At 48.6% G+C, this 21,393-nt stretch overlaps 1 protein-coding gene across 2 annotated transcripts in view; it reads right to left on the minus strand.

Annotated features, from left to right (window-relative positions):
* mdn1 (midasin AAA ATPase 1) overlaps window positions 1–21,393 on the minus strand; it is a 55,411-nt gene that overhangs the window by 2,927 nt on the left and 31,091 nt on the right. The window contains exons 59-100 of one of the 2 annotated variants that reach the window (XM_023347220.1): window positions 20,998–21,162; window positions 20,719–20,912; window positions 20,254–20,641; window positions 19,901–20,013; window positions 18,905–19,577; window positions 18,658–18,819; window positions 17,958–18,225; window positions 17,635–17,873; window positions 16,932–17,027; window positions 16,744–16,838; window positions 16,483–16,607; window positions 15,884–16,039; window positions 15,023–15,132; window positions 14,871–14,944; window positions 14,589–14,772; window positions 14,335–14,479; window positions 13,218–13,364; window positions 13,009–13,135; window positions 12,805–12,910; window positions 11,950–12,065; window positions 10,699–11,094; window positions 10,389–10,615; window positions 10,097–10,234; window positions 9,637–9,824; window positions 9,321–9,482; window positions 9,093–9,230; window positions 8,021–8,153; window positions 7,750–7,922; window positions 7,537–7,668; window positions 7,152–7,293; window positions 6,454–6,737; window positions 6,212–6,367; window positions 5,534–5,635; window positions 5,259–5,454; window positions 5,013–5,183; window positions 4,629–4,780; window positions 4,427–4,516; window positions 3,535–3,650; window positions 3,243–3,417; window positions 2,987–3,060; window positions 2,746–2,860; window positions 2,544–2,610 (exon numbers count right to left, since the gene is read on the minus strand). In XM_023347220.1, the coding sequence (XP_023202988.1) occupies window positions 2,544–2,610; window positions 2,746–2,860; window positions 2,987–3,060; window positions 3,243–3,417; window positions 3,535–3,650; window positions 4,427–4,516; window positions 4,629–4,780; window positions 5,013–5,183; window positions 5,259–5,454; window positions 5,534–5,635; window positions 6,212–6,367; window positions 6,454–6,737; window positions 7,152–7,293; window positions 7,537–7,668; window positions 7,750–7,922; window positions 8,021–8,153; window positions 9,093–9,230; window positions 9,321–9,482; window positions 9,637–9,824; window positions 10,097–10,234; window positions 10,389–10,615; window positions 10,699–11,094; window positions 11,950–12,065; window positions 12,805–12,910; window positions 13,009–13,135; window positions 13,218–13,364; window positions 14,335–14,479; window positions 14,589–14,772; window positions 14,871–14,944; window positions 15,023–15,132; window positions 15,884–16,039; window positions 16,483–16,607; window positions 16,744–16,838; window positions 16,932–17,027; window positions 17,635–17,873; window positions 17,958–18,225; window positions 18,658–18,819; window positions 18,905–19,577; window positions 19,901–20,013; window positions 20,254–20,641; window positions 20,719–20,912; window positions 20,998–21,162 (7,210 nt within the window). Of the gene's footprint in view, window positions 1–2,543; window positions 2,611–2,745; window positions 2,861–2,986; window positions 3,061–3,242; window positions 3,418–3,534; window positions 3,651–4,426; window positions 4,517–4,628; window positions 4,781–5,012; window positions 5,184–5,258; window positions 5,455–5,533; window positions 5,636–6,211; window positions 6,368–6,453; window positions 6,738–7,151; window positions 7,294–7,536; window positions 7,669–7,749; window positions 7,923–8,017; window positions 8,154–9,092; window positions 9,231–9,320; window positions 9,483–9,636; window positions 9,825–10,096; window positions 10,235–10,388; window positions 10,616–10,698; window positions 11,095–11,949; window positions 12,066–12,804; window positions 12,911–13,008; window positions 13,136–13,217; window positions 13,365–14,334; window positions 14,480–14,588; window positions 14,773–14,870; window positions 14,945–15,022; window positions 15,133–15,883; window positions 16,040–16,482; window positions 16,608–16,743; window positions 16,839–16,931; window positions 17,028–17,634; window positions 17,874–17,957; window positions 18,226–18,657; window positions 18,820–18,904; window positions 19,578–19,900; window positions 20,014–20,253; window positions 20,642–20,718; window positions 20,913–20,997; window positions 21,163–21,393 lie in introns of both variants that reach the window. The other variant, XM_023347219.1, reaches the window with a different exon arrangement.

Here is a 21,393-nt window from a genome sequence, read left to right on the forward strand (position 1 = left end):
TAGGCAAAATCGCAGCTACTAAAATGAAGGAAATCAATGCTAAGTTCTAATATGTGTCGAATAGTTTTGACAAACTTGTACAGCATTTTGTTTTCTAAATCATTCTACAAATAACCAATGATGATATAATATTAGGGTGTTTCTCTGCCAATTACGTAGCTGCAGTACACTAGTAGTCTAATGTGTTGAATGTACTGAGACACATTCAGAGCATTAGAAACCAATCAGAACCAAATGTTTGTCTTTTGGTTCTGATTGGTTGTTTCTGGACAGTAGCAGAGCTAGATGGATTTTCACAGATTCTCTGTTTCATATTCTACTGTCAGACACTTTTAACAAATATTCATCCATCCATCATCTAACACACTTATCCTTGCACACACACATTCACACCTTAGGACAAATTAGAGAGACCAATTAATCAAGTAATTAATGCCAAGTGTTAGCAAAACCTGGGTTTGGATAGTGACCTAGGTCAGTGCCACTTGGGTGTGGGTCGACGTAAAGGACGAGCCGGACAGAGATTGGCCTTCTTGCCAATGCCAACACGAAGGCCCTCCATTGGTCGCATGGATGTCTGTCTTTCCTCGGACCTCCCAGTTTGTGTGGAGATTTGGCTTTGCTTGGACTCCTCTGTTTGCAGCCTAGGAGTGAATGTGTGCAAAGGCCAAGCCAGGCTATGCATGGAGACCCCTGGTGGCTTGAAGGTCTGTCTTTGCTCTGTTTGCAGGGGGGGCTCTGGTTGGGTGGAGACTCTAGGATGGTTATTTTCCAGAGCAAGTTTCAACTTTACCTTCAGGTCTGCAACCTGACCCTGCAGAGATTTCACTGTTTCCTCCTGTTCTCTGAATTTGGAAGCTTGCTCGGTGTGACGTTTGAGCTGCTCCTCATATTTAAGTCTCACTCTGTACTCTTCAACCATTACTTCTACCAGACCTTTGTTGCGGGAGGCGTATTTTTCAGCCTCCCTCTTGAAGTACTCCAGCTGCTGAAGAATGCTCTTGTCGGCTGTAACTTTGGAAGAGCAAGAAACCTTTGGTACATTTGGAATCTCTGGTACGTTTCTTCCATGTTCAGGTTTGACTCGCAGGTGACGTTCTTTTTCTAACATTTTTTGCAGTTTTTGAATCTCCTCCTGCTGTGATTTGACTTCAGCCTGGTATGCAATCCTTTGCTCTCTTTCCTCATGGAGATCAAAAACCTTACTCTGCAATTGTTTTTTAAGATCGTCTACCTGCTTTGTAAGATCATGGATGTGTTGGCTAGGCTCTTCCATGACTTCCACTGAGGGGGTAATCTCGAAGCCAGCAGAGGGAGTTGTTTCCTGCTTGACTTCCAGTGATGTTGGAATCTCCAAGTCGCCGGAAGGACTCGACTCCCCCTGGATCTCTGGTGATTCATCTTCCGGCTCAATGGGGCTGTCTATGTCTTCTTCGAAAGGGAAAATGACAGCGTCGTAGTCGACTTGGATGTTCAGGTCCATAATGTCGACCCATGAAAGCTCAGCTGGAAAAGCTTCATGTTCACAAGCAATCTGTTGTTGCTTCATGTCGATGTTCTGGTAATTTCTTCCTTCTCTGAAAGGCGTGTAATATCTGGAATCGATATCCCGCTTGTTTTGATTAATTTCGAACTTGCTCTGAAGAGTGATCTGTCGCGATAGAACTGAGGAACAGGTCTGAGAAAACGCTGTCTGCGAGCTACATTCAAGAGAGAGATTCCTTTGTGGTATCATAGAGTGATGTCATCACTGCTGATGTCATTGATGCCATTGGAACAGAATATTCTATCCACCTTATTCCTGGGAGGTTTACTGGGGAAACGATTATGGGTCTCACTTCTGGCGCCACCAGAAGTAAAAGTATTTCATTGTAATTTGGAGGGTTTTACTGATCTATATTCATGATAGAAGTTAGATCTCTCTTTTCAGTTTTATTGTAATTTATAATTATGAGTTTAATCACGGGGAGCGACAGGAACAGAGTGTTAAGTTTTGTAACGGAATTTCAAAATAAAAGCCTAAATATTCCTCTCAGGATAGTACTGCCTTTACTCTTTTTCTCTCAGGTTATTGCACTTCCCTGCTGCGCATGATAGTGAATTAACTTCAGCACAAACCTTAGCATTTCACTGCCCCCCATTAGCATTAGCCTTTTCACTAAAAGAAAAGCTTTTAGCTATTTTCCTTATTTATTAGCCACGCTTAGTACACTGAATGGAGTGATGTTCCACATGCCACTGACAGCATTTTGGCTAATGTTAGCAATTTGGCTCATTTTAACTTGTACACTAATTTCAACATACTGAATAGCATAAGTCCATGTTACTCAACATGCTTGTGACTCTCCACATGCTATTGAGTACATTGTGGCTTACTTTAGCATTGATGCTAATTTGTAGCATCAGAACGCCCACGAAGTGTGCCAACCGACAGGCACACTTTGGCAGGCCCAGTTTAAATTTCTTCAGAAATGTTCTAGTTATTATTATTATTTTTCATATTATTCAGTAATGACCGGTCCAGCAGTGTGATGCTGGTTTACCTGAGCTCAGAGATCCTGGAATTTGCTGTCGTGCTGAGAGAAACATCTTAGTAGACGTTTCCAGAAACTGCAGAAGAGAACAGAGAACCAGTCAGGCTGCTGTCCCAGAGGTCAGAGCAGCTGACCTCCAGCACAGGCTCTGTTCCAGCAGCAAAAACACAAGACTGTGAGCAATCCTCAGAGCCGCTGGGGAAATTCCTACCTGAGCTATCCTGGTCTTCTTCTGTTGGAACTGACAGAGGCGCAGAATGCGAGCCCCCGACTCATCGTTAAACTGCTGCTGGAAGGGATGCAGCAGCTGCATCTGCTCCCCAAAACTACACACAGGAGGAGGAGACAAGACTGTTATCAGCTTCACGTTTACATCGAACCAAAACATTCGTTTCATTTCTTCCTTCAGATAAACCGACTGCAGTTCTGTGGGTTTATCCCAGTGCTCTCACCTGCACACAGACACCTGGCCGACCTCCAGCAGAGTGAGAGCATTGATGATCACTGACAGGGACTCGAACGCCAGCTGGAACACACAGAGGAAGCACAGAGAGTCAGGGTTTACACGACGCTGTCAAATGATTGGACCGTTTTGGGTTCAGGGACAGAAGACACTTTGAGCCTCCTTCCTAATGAAGAAGTTTTTTTTCCCAGCAACAAAAAGTTGTGAGCTCCGTTAAAGTCACGTCTGCAGTCGAGGTGATGTACCTGTTTAGAGTGGTTGTCAACCATGCTGGAGGAGTCATCCACTGCTAGACAGATCTGGTACTCTCTCTTGCTGGGCTTGGTCCTCCTCAGCCAGATCTTGTCCTTTCTGAACTGACTGGCGATGTAAGGGATCACCTTCCTCATGTTCAGCCGCTTCCCTGTGCGGTAATCCCCACTGAGGAGCAGTCACAAGAAAACACACACACACACATACCCATCACCAACACATGGTCATCTCAGGGTTCTAGCTCAGCAGGGAGACAACACATCCATGCAGAGTGTGTGTACTGACCGGAGCTTGGCAGCCTGCGTGGGCTCCAGGATGAGGCGCAGCTGCTCACACAGCTGCTGGGAGAGGGCAGAGGTCAGGGCCTGGTACTGGAGCCACATGGAAGCTGCTGCAGCCTCCTGGAACCAACAGAGCAGAAGGGAGAGTCTGAGCTGCAGCAAACACCAACGCCACGCTGCGCAGATGCCACGCTGCATTAGAACAGAACTAGCCTGGTAGAAATCAGACACTTTGCTTCCTCCAGAGGCTCTGGGCTCTCACATGCTGAGAAACGATTGATTCCTGGAGGCGTGGACTGTGTTCAGGTTTGAAATTTTATCCAATCACTAACGTTTGCCTGTGACATGTAATGTGTCAGTTTGATGGTAAGAAGCTTCCTGAAAACCTACTTCCTTTAATCAATCGATGACATGTCAAAAACATATAATACACCATATGATGTGTGTATTGATGCAGTCCCTCTTGAAGAATTGCTTATGATTAGATTTGTATTATGGTTATACTTGTGTTATTATGTTATATGTTTATTTCTATGTATTATGTTTGTATTAGTTATATTTGTATTATTAACATTCAGTGGAGTAGCTTATCAACTAATAAGCAATTTTCCCTTGGGACTCAATAATACTCTCCTCTCTTCCCAGTTAGAGGACGTGATAAAACCACCAGAATCTCTAGTTAATCTGAACTTCCTGCTTCCTGAAATGCTAACAGAGTCCAGCTCACTGGTGACCTTGTTGTCAGATTAATTCTTGACACGAGAAGAGGGTGTGGGGGTTTTGTCACCTGTTTGTACATGTCAGGTGTACATGCTCAGTGGTTGATGTGTAACCCTTGACCCCAGGATGCTCGTCGTTAGTAGCATCCTGGGGTCAGCCAGCTGAGAGTGTCTCACCTCCTCCTGGGTTCCTGGAGCCAGCTGACGCCAGGCCTCCAGCTGCAGCTCCATCTCCCTCCTCAGCTCCTCTGGGTCTCGCTCTGTCTTCTACAGAAACACATCTGCAGTTAATAATAACTACTCCTTACAGTATTGTCTGATGTTATTAGATTTTGGGGCATTGATGCTTCTGGACAGGAAGCAGCGGTCAGGGCTCCACCTGCTCAGACAGCAGCAGGACAGCAGGAGCCGTGTGAATGGTGGATTCAGAGCTCCTGGTGGATTTCTCTTCCTCTCCAGGAGGCTGTCGCTCCTTCAGCCTCTCATCTTCCTCATCCTGCCTCTGCTGCTCAGCTTCTCCGCTCTCCACACCTGCACAATAACATGGGAAACCATCCCATCACACCAGGATGGGTTCTGATCTCTGGATGATGCAGCGCACATCCAGACTGAACCGGACTGGACCGGACCAGAACCAGAACAAGGACCGGACAGGACCAGACCGATCCAGAACCAGAACAAGAACCACATCAGAATCAGACCAGAACTGGACCAGAATCGGTACCAGAACCAAGCTCAATATTCATGAGGAGGAATCGGAAACCTTTCTGGGAGAACTTGGAGGTCTCCAGCTGCTCCGGCTTCAGCTCCTCTACATCAGCAGACTGGAGTTGTTCCTCCTGGTCCTCTGTCTCCATGGCAACATCATCATTTCCATCTTCATCCTGATCCTTCAAAGGTCCTGCTGCCTTCTGTTGCTCTGCACTGGCGACATCTGAAAGCAAGAATCAGAGGGTTCCTGAGCTCCAGAGCGCTGTGTGTGTGTGGGAGTGTGTGTGTGATCACTGACCGTAGGTCTGGGAGTCGTAGGCCGTCTCCCCAGGTCGGATGTGTTCATACAGGTCTGAGTCGTGCTGGCTGTCTGCCTGCCTGCTCTCAGAGCATTCCTGGCTGCTCTCGACCGTTCTCAGGCGCTTGTTGACGCGCTCGCTGTAATCCCCTGTCGAACGCTCGTTATCTGCTTGGCCCGGTTTCCTCTTAAAGCTCTGAAACAGGAAGTGGAGGAACATTGTCCCACCTGAACACAAACATGGAGAACAGCAGAGTGGGATGAAAGAGCAGTACCTGAGTCTGGCTCTGAGTCTGCTTCTGAGAGGCCATCCTGGCTGTCAGCTTGGACTGGTGGCCTTCTGATTGGCTGGCATCAGCTGCACCACTGCCATGCTCCTAGAGGGGGAAACAAAAAACCAAGCAGGAAAACCAAAGAAGCAGGCCTGTGTTAGTGTCACTTTAAGTTCACTCTACATTTCTCAAACTGTTAATCCCTCAGTCCTGATGCAGCCTGATGATGTTTCGGTTGTCTGACATGCAGCTTTACATTTGACTTTTAGCTTTGAAGAGGAGACCATGTCCCCTTGTGGACTGGAAGCTGAGGCTGCAAACCGGGACGTGTTTGATAGTTGATAGTTTGATAAGGTGTTTGTGCTAATTTTCTGCCTTGGATCCTATTGAAAAACTAAGCATGTGCTCCTCTCAGTCAGTTGCTAACACCAAGTTAAGAAACATTGATATCTGAGGTAGAGAATCCATCTGCCTTCTACTGAGGATCAGGAATTTTAGAGGCCAGAAATCTCAATCAGCTGTAGAAGAACCAGATGTGTTTTACTTTAAATAAATGAACATGTGTGCTGATTATTTGAGTGCCCAGTTGACCAGAGTGCAGACTGTTTTCATGTTGTATACCAGAGTGGCTAAACGAGGTTGAGATTTGCCCCAGTCGGGGGCAGCTGGGTGGAACGTTACCTCTTTAGCCTGATCTGTCTCTGCAGCGGCGCCGGCCAGCTCCACAGCGGAGTCACTCTGAATGTTCTGCTCTCCAGTCTGACCATCTGCACTGTGCTCCTTCCTCTCAGCAGAGCTGGGCTGCTCATCATCCTCACTCTCAGCTTCATCCTCCTGCTGGATGTCCCAACAAAACACCCAAACAACGAGGCTGTTAGCAGCTCTTGGTTCCGTCACACCATCGACTCTGTTTCTACTCAGACCTTGGGTTTCTCTCCGCTGTCATCTCCAGCAGCCTTATCTTTTTCTTCCTGTGCTTCTCTATTCTCCTTCCCCTCCTTTTCTTCTTCATCTTCATCAGCTGCCTCTTCCTGTTTCTCATGTCCTTTCTCATCCTCTTCCTCAGATTTGGGTTCCTGGTTCTGTTCGTCGTCTCTCTGGTTCTCCATCTCAGTTTCTCCTGACTCCTCTTCCTCTCCATCTCGCTGTTCTTCCTCTTTCAGCTCCACCTCCATGACCTTGTCATCAATATCTAGCGGGTTTTCATCTGAAAAGTCCAAACAGTCAATAAGTCATTCACTATTTGTAGAAACAGGACATTTAGGAATGAAAAATGCTTTTAGTCTTACATATTAAACAAAAGGAAAACTTAAAATAGTATTAGAACTATTTTATTTATATTAGAAGATTGTGTTCAGCTAGCCAAGTCCTGAATAAAATTCTGATTCTAATAAATGGGAAACAAAACAAGAGAATTTTTAAATACAACCATAAGACAGATCTGTTGATCTGGATTCCTAAAGGAAATTGCAGATAATTGAAGTTTTAGTTTTAATAATTAGCATCCAGTTGTAATCTTATGACTAGATTATTCAAAATCCAGTCAAAAGTTAGAAAGTATCAGAACATGAGGAGTGACAACACACTCATGTATTTAGACGTTGAGCACCAGCTTCCTCACCATCACCATCCTCATCATCATCTCCTCCAGCCTCTTCCTCCTGGTCCAGGTTGAGGTCGTCAGGCAGGTCCATGGCCTCTGGTTCTGGTCTCTGCTCCTGCTGACCGTGGTACGGGTCCACCTCGTTCTCATCAAACTCTCTCTGGAAGCCGGAGGAACACACACGTTAGTTTGGACTGCTGTTATTATCCTGAGCTTTTAAAAAGGATGAGACCTCTGGGCTTCTAACAAATGTCTTGAAGTTTTTGTCAGCTACCATCTTGAAGACAACAAACTGATTTATCTTATCATATTTCTGGCGAACTGATTCTCCGGTTCTGATATGGAGACGACAGGGCAAACAGAAACAGGAAGTAGTGAACAGCTGGAGGGGATGTGAGGTCACCTCGTCTCCTTGCTCGTGGATCTTCTCCGTCTCCTCCTCACGCTGCTCTTCATCCTGGTCCTTACTCTTCTTGTCCCTGTTGGAGTCGGCTGTGTCCAGGTTGTCCTCTTTAGCCACCAGCTCAGATTCGCCCTGCAGGAGGACAGAGGACAACGTGGACATGAAGGTGTGTGAACCACCGTCTCACACACACCCTGAGACCTGCTGGGATACCTGGTCCATGCCCTGTCCAGACTCCTCTTCCTTCTCACTGCCTTCCTCTTCATCATCCTCTTCATCATCCCCCCACATTCTCTCATCCAAAGTGTCTGTCTGACCTTCTCCCAGGTCTCCCATCTTTTTGTCCAGCTCCTCTTCCTCCTCTTCATCAGACTCGTTGTCTTCACCTATAAACACACAGAGAGGTCTGGGGGTTAATCACAGCATGTCCACGGCCAAAGACATGTCCTGGAGGACACATCTGTTCCCAGGTTCAACTCACCACCTTCATTCTCGTCCCCATCATGAACTCGTCCATCAAAGTCTTCAGACATTTCGATTCCGTTGTCCTCCGACTTGATGTTCTCCAAATTCTGCTGCTCCTCCTTCTCTGCTCCCTCCTGGAAGGAATCCTCCACCTGCAGGAACAGGAGCGTCAGATAACCTGCAGGGACCCGATGGGGCCCGGGCCTCATGATGGGACCCCCCTCAGGCAGCACAGTCACCTGAATTGCAGCTCAAAAACAAAAACAGAAAATTTCCCAAAAATTGCTTCCATAAACATCACTGCTGTCAGGATGGGTTCCCCCCAGATACATAACCAATAAGCTATCTGGAACAGTTAAGGTCAAAGGTTAATAAGGGAATCCTTCAGGATGAGAATGAATAATCTATCCCAACCTGGGACTGATCAGAGGACAGAAGGATGTGAAAGCAGATGAACACAGTGTGTGATATGATCTGTTTTTCTCTCACTTTCTTTTCTTAAAAATAAATTCAAATGACAGAAAATATTTGTAAAAACTTGCTTCTATTCAGTCATTTTTTCTGGGATCTGACCTGAATTCAAAGTCCAAATAAATACAAGCTATAAAGACGGTGGTGGCCTGAGTGGGCTGACATCACTCTGAACTACAGACACACAAGGAGTTGTTGGTGAAAAATAGATCCTGATTTTCCTAAAATTAAATCTTTAAAAATAGAAAATTTTGATTAATGGGTGAAATGGATTAATCTTCCCTGGATACAGGTAAGATTTCTGGAGCCTTGTCATCTTTTTCTTCCCGTGCTTCTCTATTCTCCTTCACTCCTTTTCTTCATCTTCATCAGCTGCCTCTTCCTCGCCTTCCTGTTTCTCAGGTACAGCCCAGTATCCATGGCTGTACCACAGACACAGCCTCCTGCTGTATCCATGGTGATGTTGAGCCTAATGTCCCACATCATCTCAGTGATATCATCTTGCTCTTATGGTGTCTGTTAAACTAATGTTAATGGGAAATGAATCCATGGCTTCACCCATGGGTTCATGTTCAGCTCCTGACCAGCATACTGTCCATGTGAACTCAGTTTCTCGTCACCTGGTCTTCATTCTCGATCTTGTCGCTGACGTCCTTGGTGCCGTCTCCGTCTCCGATGCCTCCGCCCTCGTAGTCATGGAACTCTGTGGCTCCGTCCGCGTCGCCTCCAGGCATCAGCTCCTGAGGCAGACAGAACCCCTGCAGGGACACCAACACAGCGGGTCAGTTCTCCTGCCGAGCTCCCTTCCTACTGGCTGAATGCTCCATCACACACTGGGCCCACTGCACCTTCTGGGCCAGCTGGGTGAAGATGCTGGACAGCACAGACAGCAGCTTGCCTGTGCTTCTGTGGACTGCGAGCGACACAGAGAGGTAGTAGCGGGCCAGGTCTGAATAGACCCCCAGCAGGGGCAGGAACCGGACCAGCGCCCTGCAGGCCCGGTTCACCTCCTGGAACACAGGAAGCACAGGGATCAGGACACCAGCAGAACCTGCTGACAAGTTCCATCTGGTACCAGAACCAGATGGGCATCAGAAACCAGAGACAGCAGATGATTCTGATCAGCCTTTCTGTTTCCTGTCTGTTGCAGCGCTCAGCGGGTACCTGAAGCTGTGAAGGGGGACAGGAGTCTCTGTGTCTCCTCACACAGCCCAGCAGCTTCGTCACGGCAACGCTCACACTGCCAACAGACAGAGCCTCCACCTCAGCTTCAAGCTCCGCCTCCAAGAGCCGAGTCAGGTGACCAGGCTTCAGCAGGTCCTCTACAGGCTCCTCCTTCTCCTCAGCTCCGTCTGAACCACAAACAAGAAAAAAGACAGATTTATATGTGTGTGTGTGTGTGTGTGTGTTTCATCCGACTTCAAATACAACTTTAAAGTATTAGAACATTGCAACATTTACAATGCCAAGTGCTGAGCTCCATAATCGCCACACATTGATCTGATTTGCCTCAAAGCTCTGGTCTAATCCCAGATTCAGACCTGGAGCCTGGTTGGACCTGGACACTCTGGTCCAGTCCGGTCCCAGTCTCAGGTCCATCAGAGACCAGAGACTTCATGGTCACCTGTCTTTGGCTCTTCCTGTGTCTGTCCTTCATCCTCAGCCGTCCTCCTCTTCACCAGTCTCTGGACAGCATGCAGCAGGGCGCTGATGTTGGCCTCCAGCTCAGCAGAGAAGAAGCTCCAGAAAGCAGAGTGCTGACCTGCAGACAGAACCAGAGGAGAGGATTCCAGTCTGCCGACAGGCCATTATGTGTGACTGACAGGAAAAGCACATGAGGTGTGTGTGAGAGCAGAAGCAGGTGAGGTGTGTGTGACTGAGCAGAAGCTGGTGAGGTGTGTGTGTTGGGTGCTGACCGATGGGCTCAGGCCCCGGGGACAGCAGCTGACTCCTCCAGCTGGTAAACTCAGTGATGGCCGTCTCCACCTGTCCTCGGACGTAGTTCAGACTCTGTGTCACGGCGGGCTGGGTGTTGGCCCCACCCTCCCCGGTTAGCGGGGAAAACAAGCTCTCTATGCTACTCATCTGGGCTGCCACGCCCCCTAACTGCTCCATGGCTGAACAGCAGGTGGTAAAGCTGCTCCTGAGGGGAAAACCAAAGGAAACAGATCTGTGTTCAGTTTTTGTCAGAGTGGTGGGACTGAAGGTGTCTGCATGATGCTGTACCAGGAGCAGAGGATGGACCCAGAGGAGGCCAGCTGCTCCTTCACACTCTGACTGTCCTTCAGCATGGCAGCGACCTGCTGCTGCAGCTGGGTCCAGCCGGGGTCTCCCCTCCTCAGCAGGCAGCCGGGGGGCTGCTGCTGCACTGCCAGGGGGGAAGGGCACATCAGGGTGTGGCGCCTGCTGCTGGCGCCCGTCTGCTCCCTCTGCTGGGGTTCTTCAGGACAACACTGGAGCAGCCAGGACAGTTGTTGCAGAAGCGTGGCACTCTGAGCTGCCAGCCCCCGGCCTCTTCTGAACCAGTCCTGCAGAGAGTCCTGGGGGGGCAGGTAGCAGCCCCCGTCCTCACTGTGGCTCTGGAGGTGGGTCTGTATGTTCTGGAGGCTGGCAGTTAGCTTCCTGGACCAAGGAGAGGGAAGAGAGAGGGGGTGGGAGGAGACAGTGTAAATGAAAACAATCCATGATGCAGGAGTCAACAGGAAACCTAATGAACTCAACCAGTCAAGCAGTACTTGGTGTGTGTGATGTTTGCTGGGGACTGGTTAGTTTACCAGAACTTTAAACCTAACCAGGTGAGAGTGAAACATCTGTCACCTTGACTAGTGGATAACCTTGACCTTGCTGTACATCATGTGGTCATGTGCACATTGTCTCTTTGGTCTGTTCTGTCATTCATTAGAAGATGATCTGAACCACTTCAATCCACCCACACACTTCAGTTCAGCACCATCCTGGAGTTGAACTGATTCTAGACTTTATGTTGGTTTTTTCTTTGCATATCATGTTGTGTTCTTAGTATTTGTATAAGTTCAGACTATATTCTATGGTACATACAGCCTTTCGTGCTTAACTAGAACCACAGTTAAAGCTGATGTCTCTTCTTTAGGTTCTGTTGATGTGACTCTGCCTGATCCAGATCAACTCAGAACTAATCCCACTATCTGCTGCATAACCCAGTGTATTACAGTGAAGTCAGTTATAGAAATCAAATTTAACATGATTGATAACCAGCAAGAAGCAGAGAGGAAGTCTGCCTGTTCAGCAAAGGTTCAAGATGAGAATCAGCCTGACCCTTCAGAGGTCAGTCAATCCTGTGACGCCTTGTGATGTTTTTGTGTGTCTGGAGCAGTTGGAGTTTTATATTATCCACCTTTACTTGACCTTTTCTTGGACTTGCTGAATGCTCTCAGAATGTGTGGGTGTGCTGTGTTTCCTGTTTCCATGCAACGGTACTCCAGCTCAGCAAGGCCTCACCTGAGGGAGACCCAGTGTTGGGTCAGCTGGGCCAGTCGATGCCTCTGTCTGAGCAGCAGCTTGAACAGGTGGGAGGAGAAACCTCTGCAGCGCTCTATGTTCCCAACACCAAGCTCCTGTAACCATGGAGATGCACAACACAGACAGGACAACAGCAGGAGATCAGTGCTGGTCTAACAAGAACATGTCCAGCAGCCTAAAGCTGTCTTGGGTTATGAACAACCTTTTTTCAGTAAACTAGGAAGCGTTTCTGCATTCAAAGAAACACCTGATGTATTAATAAGGATTCATCTGCAAGACTGCTTAGTGTCAGAAACATTTGCTCTCAAGTTGAGATGTATAAAACTGAACGGCTCCCTCTGGCCGTCTCTGTTCTCTCCATCAGCTTCCTTAAAATTCCCATCTGTAGAACTGAGCTCTTTTGTATGTAACCACTCTACTGCCCACAAACGTTCACTTCTGACCTAAGCTCACCACTCATCCCCACAGCTTCCTTGTGTGACTCATTAGCTTCATCAATCTGTAGCTAACACAGTTCTGTATGACTCCCTTGTTTTTTCTTCAATTCCTTTGGCATCTTGATCATAGGATCTTGAAAGGTCTTGCTCAGCCTTGGCAGTCATTAAAACCTCTACTGCCAGCTCTCCCAGACACTTCATACCTACATCAACACAGCTACATCAACAGCTGGATTAGTTTGTAGTTTTTGTTGAAACAGCAGTGCAGCTGTGTTTCAGCTGTGGACTAACCGCTTCATCCAAACATCTGAGAATCCGTTAAACCTGCTGATTTTATCGGCTGTCCTCACATTACCATGAACCCAGACAAAGCTGAGACTTTTGATGTGTGCCTCACCTTTGAGGCGTGCTGGAGAGCGGTCAGCAGGGCCGTCCTCCTGGCCCATGAACGGTAGAAGTATTTCTGGCATCCTTCCCAGGCTCCCAGTAACTCTGTAAACAGCCTGCAGCATCAGGTTTTGGGAAAAATGAGCAACTTGGACAAAAGAATGGAACACCTCTAGGCATGCTGTGTGTGTCTTTGTGAATCAGTTGTGCTTACACACGCTCAGGCTGGCCCTGGGTCTTCACAGCAGAGAGAGCAGTGGTCATCTCTAGCGGGTGCATGCAGAGGGTGCTTTCTGGGTCAGCGGTTCTGTTCCATATCAGCCCTTTGCGGTACGACAGGCCTAACAGGGACAGAGACAGCGTCAAGCACCTACCTAATAGAAGTGAGACAGGCTGAGAGAAAGCGATGAAAAGGAAACAAACCTATTTCAGAGAGCATCTTGAACAGGTCAGATAGAGCTCTCTGCTTCTGCTGAAGGATGTGCTTGACCTCCGTCTGCTGCTTTTCTTTGGCTGCTGCTGTGTCTATGCTGAGGCTCTGCAGGTCTCCTAGGTTGCTGATTATCTCACCTGAATGAGACCAAGAATTAAACAACAGCAGCAAATAAATATGGTATTTGCAAAAAGGTAAACAAATTCAATTAACCCTTTCATGCATGAATTATGGTCCTTTATGTCAGGATTTTTTTCAGTGTTTTTGATTTTTTTAAGGAATAAAAAATGTTTGGAATAAAAATTTGTACACATTTGTTTTTTTTTTTAGTATTTTTTTCCAGATGATCAGGTGTAATTTTCTCCAAATACAAAGTTATTTGGAAAACACATGAGTATCATTGGTCTTTAGGTTAGGGTGACCATATTTTCAATTGGGAAAACCAGGACAACCTGTAGCGGGGGGGGGGTGGTTGCGGGGAAAGTCCATACATTTGCGCTTTGGCATGTTGTTGGCTTACAGGGCTGCTCGCACTGATGCGGCTCAGGGAGTACGTCGCACGCAGCGCAGTGCCCTAGTGCCCGTAAATTTAATGGTCCAATGAAGGAAATTTAAAAAAACAGGACATTTCCTCACTTTCTAAAAAAAACCCGGGACGCCCGGGACAGGACGTGAAATACGGACATGTCCCGGGAAATACGGACGTTTGGTCACCCTACTTTAGGTGTTACAATGTTTTTTTTTTTACCTGCGAGAGTCCTCTACAGTAGGAGGGGGGCCTGGATATTTATGAGTTGCTTTTTTGTCTGTCTGCCATATTGGATGTAACAAAAATGTTCTTGCACTTGCAGTGGATGGACAGTAGTTGATAGTGTAATGTATGATGCACTAGTGTCCACTTCAGTGGTCAGTGAGCATTTATAACATAAAAATCCACAAGAAACATAAGAAAATGTCTTTTAGATAGCTGCCCACTGCAGACTGCTATGCATGAGAGGGATAAAGTAGAAATAATACCTAAACTCCATACATTAGTAATGATCTAAATGATATGAACGGTACATTTGGTCTAACCTGACCTGTGTTTTGCAGAAACAGGAATCTTACCAGTAAAACAGTCCAGATCTTCAGCCAGTTCAGGTACGGATGTTCTCTTCAGCAGCTGGATGCTCATCTTCTTCATCTTCCGGAACAAAACAGGCAAACGGGCCTGCAAGGAAGATGGTCCAGTGCCTTCCTCCAGGTCCTCATTCTAAAACACATTTATGGTAAAAAAAAAAAAGGTGAGAACAAACATGTGATTAGCAGGTCAAAGAGCTGAAGTCACAGTCAGAGGGTGTCTTGGTGTTTGGGGCATTTACCTGAAGTTCCCTGCCCTGGCCAGGCATGGCGCTCTTCAGCGCCTGATGAACCCTCTGGATGGGAGCGTCCCCTGACCCGGCAGGCTCTGGGTCCCAGCTGGAACTGCTTCTTTGTTCCACCAGCGCTGCTAGACTGGGTCCACTCAGAGCATCCTCAAACCTCTTCACAAACTTGAAGAGAGTGCTAAGAGAAAGCAAAGCACAGAGAGGAGTTGGCAGACGACCTATGATCCATAATCCATAATCAGATTAAAGCTGAGCCCAGGTTCTTATGCACCATACCGCTGCGTCTTCTCCACTGACTGCTTGATGGACCAGTAGCTGACATCATTCCACTTGGAAATCTTGACGAAGTCCTGAGAAAGAAGGTAGAGCTCATCAGTGGGCATTTACGGGGTCTTTGAGAAGTTGATGGGAAATGAATGCTTTCATACTTTGAGCTCCTTCTCAATGGGCTGCCTGAGCTGAAGTATCTTGGCCTGGACAGACTCAGAGAACTGGCTGTAGTACCGATGAAGGTTCCACAGAAGCCGGGACAAAGACTCTGGAAAAGAAACAACAGGTCATCACAGGCAGAACCTCCAGCTGGGTTCACTGGTTCTGTTCACACACGAGCGGATCAGAATCATCTTAATGGTGAACATACTTTATCCTGAGAGCTGAAATCAGCTCTAATTGATGTAGATGTGAAGAAATTTCTGTTAGTTTGTTTGCAGAAAGTCATCTGCCTGCCAAACTCGACACCAGACCGGGTCAAAGTATCTCAGCAGGGCTGTGTGTGAAGTGTTGTGTGATTGGTCAGAGGTTTGTTGCAATGTTTTAAGCAGAAATGCCTTCAGACAGCAATATTGATGTTTCTGTTCAGCTATCAGCCACTGTCCAGTTTCTGTATCTGCAGAAGACATGGGTTATTTTGAGAAATATTTATCTGATGCTGTGAGGAATTATGTAGATTTGTGCAGTTCTACAGATAGAAACTGGAAGGTTGTCGTTCACAGAGGAGGCTGTTTGCAGAACAGTGTGGAGCTTTCTGACCGTTTCATTAAAGCAAAGCAGAGGATGCAGGGAGGGGAGAGATGCTGGACTGTGTGTGTGAATAAGAAACCACATGGCTGCACATGGACTGTCTGATATTCACTGCATCATGGTTAAGTTCCTGACAAACTTTCAGATTGATGCTCCACCTGGTCTACAGATTTGTATAACTGTACACACCAAATCACAAATTTCATAAAGAGGTTCATTTTTTAGATATTTCCCACCCTGAGAGCTGGGTATGTGGGCCCAGGACTGACCTTGACCTGGGAGATCAGGCACCAGCAGGAGATGGCAGTGGAAGCTGAGCAGCATTCTCAGACGGGTGTGGAACTCGCCCAGGGTGGAGCCTTCCATGAAGGCTTCCAGAGTGGAGGACACAGAGGACAGGGACAGGCTGTCTGCTGCCTGCTCTCCTGGTGGGGACAGTCACAGCAAAAGGCCTTTTAGAAGCAGCTGAAGCCTTCTCTCTCTGGTACAGGGCTGGAGGGCCGGCGTCCTGCAACCTTTAGATGTGTCTCTACTTCAACAATGAGGTCATTGACAGGATTCTGGAGAACTTTATTGCACATATGAGCGGACTCAGCTATTTGAAGTGTGTTGGATCAGAGAGACACGCACCGGCCCTCCAGGACCGGGTCTGCCCACCCCTGATCTAATAACCTAACCAAGGCCACCGGGGAAAATAGATTTTATTCTCAGTCTAAAAAGAAAAAAAGAATCCTCATGTTTATGAGTAAGATATGTATTTACTAAAAACACACATCGGAACTGAACTGTCATTCTGACATCTGTCCTAAACCCAGGCTGACTCTAGATCAACCTGAGGATGACTCGGCGGCTGAGCGGTTGGGTCTACCTGTGTCCGCCTCCTCTCTCTGTTCCTGAAGGTAACGCTCCACCAGCTGGTAGAGGGAGAACCAGTGTTTGGTGGATTTTTCTGTATGGCGCTTCAAGGCATTGTCCAGGCTGCTTGACCAGCAGCTGCAACACAGAGACCGCCCAGGCAGTGGATTATTAACATTTTAGGCTAAATCAACTCACACCTACTTCAGGGTGAAGAACAATAAGAAAACTGGTCAGATCAGATCAGGAAGAACTGGATCCCTTCCTATATTACTTCAGCTCCAGTTTGCGCCACTGGATGATCAGCTGGGTGACTGGTTCCAGTTCCTTCCGCAGGGATACGGCGCGGCTGGCGTTATTCTCCCAGTCCTGATTGGTTGACGGCAAACAGAGTTTGACCAACAGAAGCCAGCCGAATGTTTGATAGTCTGCTAGGTCAGCGTGTGGGTGCAAGTGTCTCACCTGTGCCTTGCCAAGCAGAATCTCCAGACCGTTGAGGAACTTGGCCAGAGGGCAGGCCAAGCTGAACGACCTGATCCTGTCCATGACCACGTTCAGCTGCACAACACAGGAGCAGTCGTTACACTCAGCACTGGGCGCAACTCTGTCATTATATTCTGTCCTACAACATTCAGTTACAATGAGCTGCAAAAGTATTCACACCCCTTGAACATTTTCACATAACAAAACATCTAGTGTTTGTGTCAGACCAACAGGTAGAGAAGATGATAGTGAAGTAGAGCTCAGTCACAGCTGCAGCTCTCCACCTGCTTTGCACTACAAACTTTGTGTCCATTCTTCTGTTTCCTTCTGCAGAGTTCCATCTCTCGCTTTTGTTGCCAACCCAAACAAGCCTTGGTGCATTCTGTGATAAAAGCTTTAAAGCTTGTTGCTATGGGGGTTGAGGCTGAGAGCCTTATGCAGTGTGAGAAACACAAAGCTCCTGCCAAGAGCCACAAACAATTGCTACACATGATATTGAATAGGGCAGCTACAACAAAAATGTAAGACCTGTGCTGAATGTATTTAAGGCCAACTTACATATCAAATGAACTTAAGACCTTTGTAGGATGCGTGGACTGCCTGTATAATCACCATGTTAAACTGAAATCAGTAGACAAACAAGCCATGTGTCCATGGCTGGTGTCTCTGCAGGAGGACTGACCTGGACCAGAGCAGGGTGCTCCGGCCATTCCTCCAGCCTTGTCTTCACTGCCTCACTCAGTTGTTCCAGAACAGGCAGACAGAGGCGCGCCTCTCTCATGTTAGGCTGCTGGTAGAAGTCATAGGGCCCCTCTGAGGAGAGGGCCAGCTCATCAGATCCCCCGGAGCCCGACACAGTGTTCTGGAGGAGGGCAGAGAGCAGCAGGCCGCAGCCGGCCAGCTGTAGGTCCAGCTCCGAATCTAAGCAGGAAATACAAGTTAACTGTTCCACTCTGACTTGAATAGTAAACCTTTATTAATATCTGACTGTCAGATGTTACTAACCAATCAGATGATAGAAGTGAGTCATCACAGGGGAAGCAATCTGATGGGAAGAGATCAGGGCTTTGATGTGTTCTTTACTGTGATTGGTTGGTGGCGTGCCCTGGTACCACAGTGATTGGGCGTAACCCAGACACACACACTGATGCACCTGGACCAGTGTGTTGATGGCAGGTCCAGACAGAGAGGCTGCAGCAGCATCAGCCTCATGTTCTGGTTCTGTGTCAGCCGGGCCTTCCAGGCTGGGCTGGGACAAAATATCTGCAAAGTCCTGGAAACCAAACCAGATCAACCAATCATAATCACTGTTAGTAAACGAGTTAGAGAAAAATGCTCATTCAGAATGGAATATATAGAATTTCCTTTGCATTCTATAACAACTCAAATCCATAAACTGCAAACGAGTAATTTATGCTTGTGGTTTGTGTCCTTGGACAACACACTTCACTCTCCTGGCCTGCTGGTGTTAGTCAGCTGGTGGTGAAAATGGCTGCTTGGGCTTTAGAAATGGAGAACTGATAAGCTAATTAGCCATGAGCCTGTGCATGTGCTGCTGTGAGCTATCAGGTGGGCTACATGCTTCAGTGACTGTTATTAAAAGACCAAACCTAACCAGTAAGAACTGTAAAACAAAGACAAAGAGTCCAGTGGTTCTGCAGTGGGAACTGGACCGGGCAGATGTCCTGCTGCAGGATATTTCTACCTTGCTGAACTGAGGGAAGTGGCGCCTGAAGTCCGTCTCGTCCTGCTGGTCCTGGGTCAGGCCTGAGCCGTGCAGACGGCTGCGGCTGCGGTACAGAGAAGCCTCAAGCTGCTCCTGCTCCTGCTTCCTCTTCTCCTGGTTGTCCCACTCGTTCACCACGGCCTGAGGAGAATCATGCGGTCAGACAGGAACCCAGCAACAGCGCTACTGAAACATGAGTGGACAGAGGCCGAGCGGGAGGTCTGACCTGGCAGATGTGTCTGAAGAGGCTGCATGCCTCCTCACTGAGCTCTCCTGTGGACAAGCTGTGGCAGCGGACATACAGCAGAGCGTTCAGCAGCAGAGCAGAGGGCTGAGGGGCCCCGCTACCTGCCTCCTGCTGGGGCAGAAGCTTCTCCAGGCTGTGCACAACATCTATACAGGTCCTGGAGCACAGGAACTGGGCCCGGTCCAGGTCTGACGGGAGGCCGGGGGACACGGAGGGGAAGGACACCAAGCAGGACACCAGCTTGGACAGGCCAGGGACATGGGTCAGAGAGGTGGCCAGCTGGGAGGCCACCAGCCTCATGCCGTGCCGCAGCTGGAGCAGGCCGGTCCGGACCGGGCCCACCAGATCCGGGAACATAGGGTAGTCGTCCAGGAGCTTCTGGCAGAAGCGCTGCTGAGAGTTCTGCCAGCCAGCCTCCTCTCTGAGCAGGGCCCGGACGGCTGACCCGGACCTGAAGTAGGACGGGTCCTGGAGGGCCTTCAGGAGCCGAGACAGCAGCTCCTCCACAGCCGACATGTGGCCCACGCTGCTCAGGTAGTGCTGCAGCTCCCGGTACAGCCGGCCATACTGGGCCTGCTGCGGCCGGAAGGCCTGCTTCCTGGACAGCTCTGCTATCTGCTCCTTCACCTGCTGCATGCGGATCCACAAGTATCTGCACACACACAGACACACACAGACACAACACCAAACATTCAAATTAAATGAAAATTTGATGTCAAAATTAACACTGTACACTGGTTCTGTGTACAGTGTCTGTGGATGAGACAGAAGGTCTTCTGATCCACAGGTAACCGGAGCTTGTGGGGTGTCCAGGAGGGCACTGGCCCCCCTGACATCTGATTGGCTGCCAAAAGTGACTCTGCAGATGATTGACATGTAACAGCAGCAGATCGTTCCTGTACAGCAGCTTCCAGGAACAGGATGAGTTTTCTGGGAGCTGAATGAAACGCTGGGTTGACTCCTGGGTGCTCTGACCTGATCCTGGGATGCTGGAAGCCGTCAGTGGTGCTGCTCTCCTTCAGCTCCTCTCCGCTCTTCAGCTCAGACGATGCGCTGCGAGCTTTCCACTCATCCTGCAGCAGAGCCAGCTATAGCAGACACACAGAGCATTCAGTCATTTCACTTTTCACACACCTGCTCTGCTGTCCTGCTGCCTGACAGCTGAGAACTACTGGAAAACTAACTGGACTGGTCACACTGTGAGCTGCAATAGAAAATAACTTGATTGTTCAAGAAGAAAATATAATTTCCCTAAATCCATGTGTGCAGTTGTACATTTCATTTTTTCTTTATAATCAACCCCATCATGTTTTTGTTTCCAGACAGACCTCCTGCTGAGCGTAGTTCAGTTTGTAGCTCCTCTTCACCGCCGGGTCAAAGATGGTCTGCGGTGTCCAGACTCGGATCTGCAGCAGGCCCATGTTGACCCAGAACACACCACACTGGGCCAGGGAGTCCCCGCCCTGTCCTTTGACCTGGACAAACTGCTGCAGACAGGCTGTGCAGGCCGCCATCAGGCCTTCAGGCAGCAGCTGGGGAGGCAGGAAGTTCTTGAGGAGCGTCTGGATCTCCTGGGCGGCGGTGAGCGGCGTGGCGTCCTGCACCAGGCTCTCACAGCTCTCCATGTAGCCCTCCTGAAGGTGGGGGGGCAGCAGGTCGGCCATGCTCTGGAGCTGCCGCCGCAGCACCGCCCCCTGCAGCCTCAGGTCCGTTACCCTGTGGAGGCATGGCTGTCAGTCAGTCAGTGGAAGGGGTAGGGTGACGCAGTGTGTGTGCGTGTGTGTGGACTGTACCTGAAATGGGCTGTGGCTGGAAAGGTCAGGTTTTCCCACAGGACAGAAGAGACGACCTCCAGCTGCTGGACCCTCTCCTCCCACTCCCCCAGGCTGACCCCACAGGACAAGGGGGCCTCCGCCTGCACCTCTCCCCTGCTCAGAACTCCCAGCATGCACCGGGACCACACTGCTTTATTCAGCAACCCTGGGCCCTGAAAGCAACATCAGCCATGTTATCCATCAGCAGGAAGTCTGACACTCCCAGTCAGCAACTAGAGAGAGATTAACAGACAGAACCATGTTCTCTGCTCCAGGGCGCGGCGTCAGATCCTTCTGGGTCTCTGGATCCACTGGGTTCCATCTGAGCCAGCGGGTGGGGTCAGAGGTCACGCTGCAGCTCCAGAGAGCAGCCAGGGCCTCAGAGAGCAGATCACACCACACCAAGGGCAGCTTCTCCTGCAGCTGCAGACCAGAACCAGGAGTTAGGCTCAGGACTACACAGAACCACAGACCTGGAGTAGGCCCGTCATGGTAACAGATTTGCTGGACGATAAATTGTCACAGAAGTTATTTTGATAAATGATTTTGTTGTTGTTTTGTTGTAATATAATGGTAATGGTATAACACATTCTCACAGGTCAATAGACTTTAGATTCTAATGAAGATTTAACACAGGAACTGGAAGACAGTTTA

This window comes from Xiphophorus maculatus, chromosome 15 (genome assembly GCF_002775205.1).
Source record: "Xiphophorus maculatus strain JP 163 A chromosome 15, X_maculatus-5.0-male, whole genome shotgun sequence".
NCBI classification, from domain to species: domain Eukaryota; kingdom Metazoa; phylum Chordata; class Actinopteri; order Cyprinodontiformes; family Poeciliidae; genus Xiphophorus; species Xiphophorus maculatus.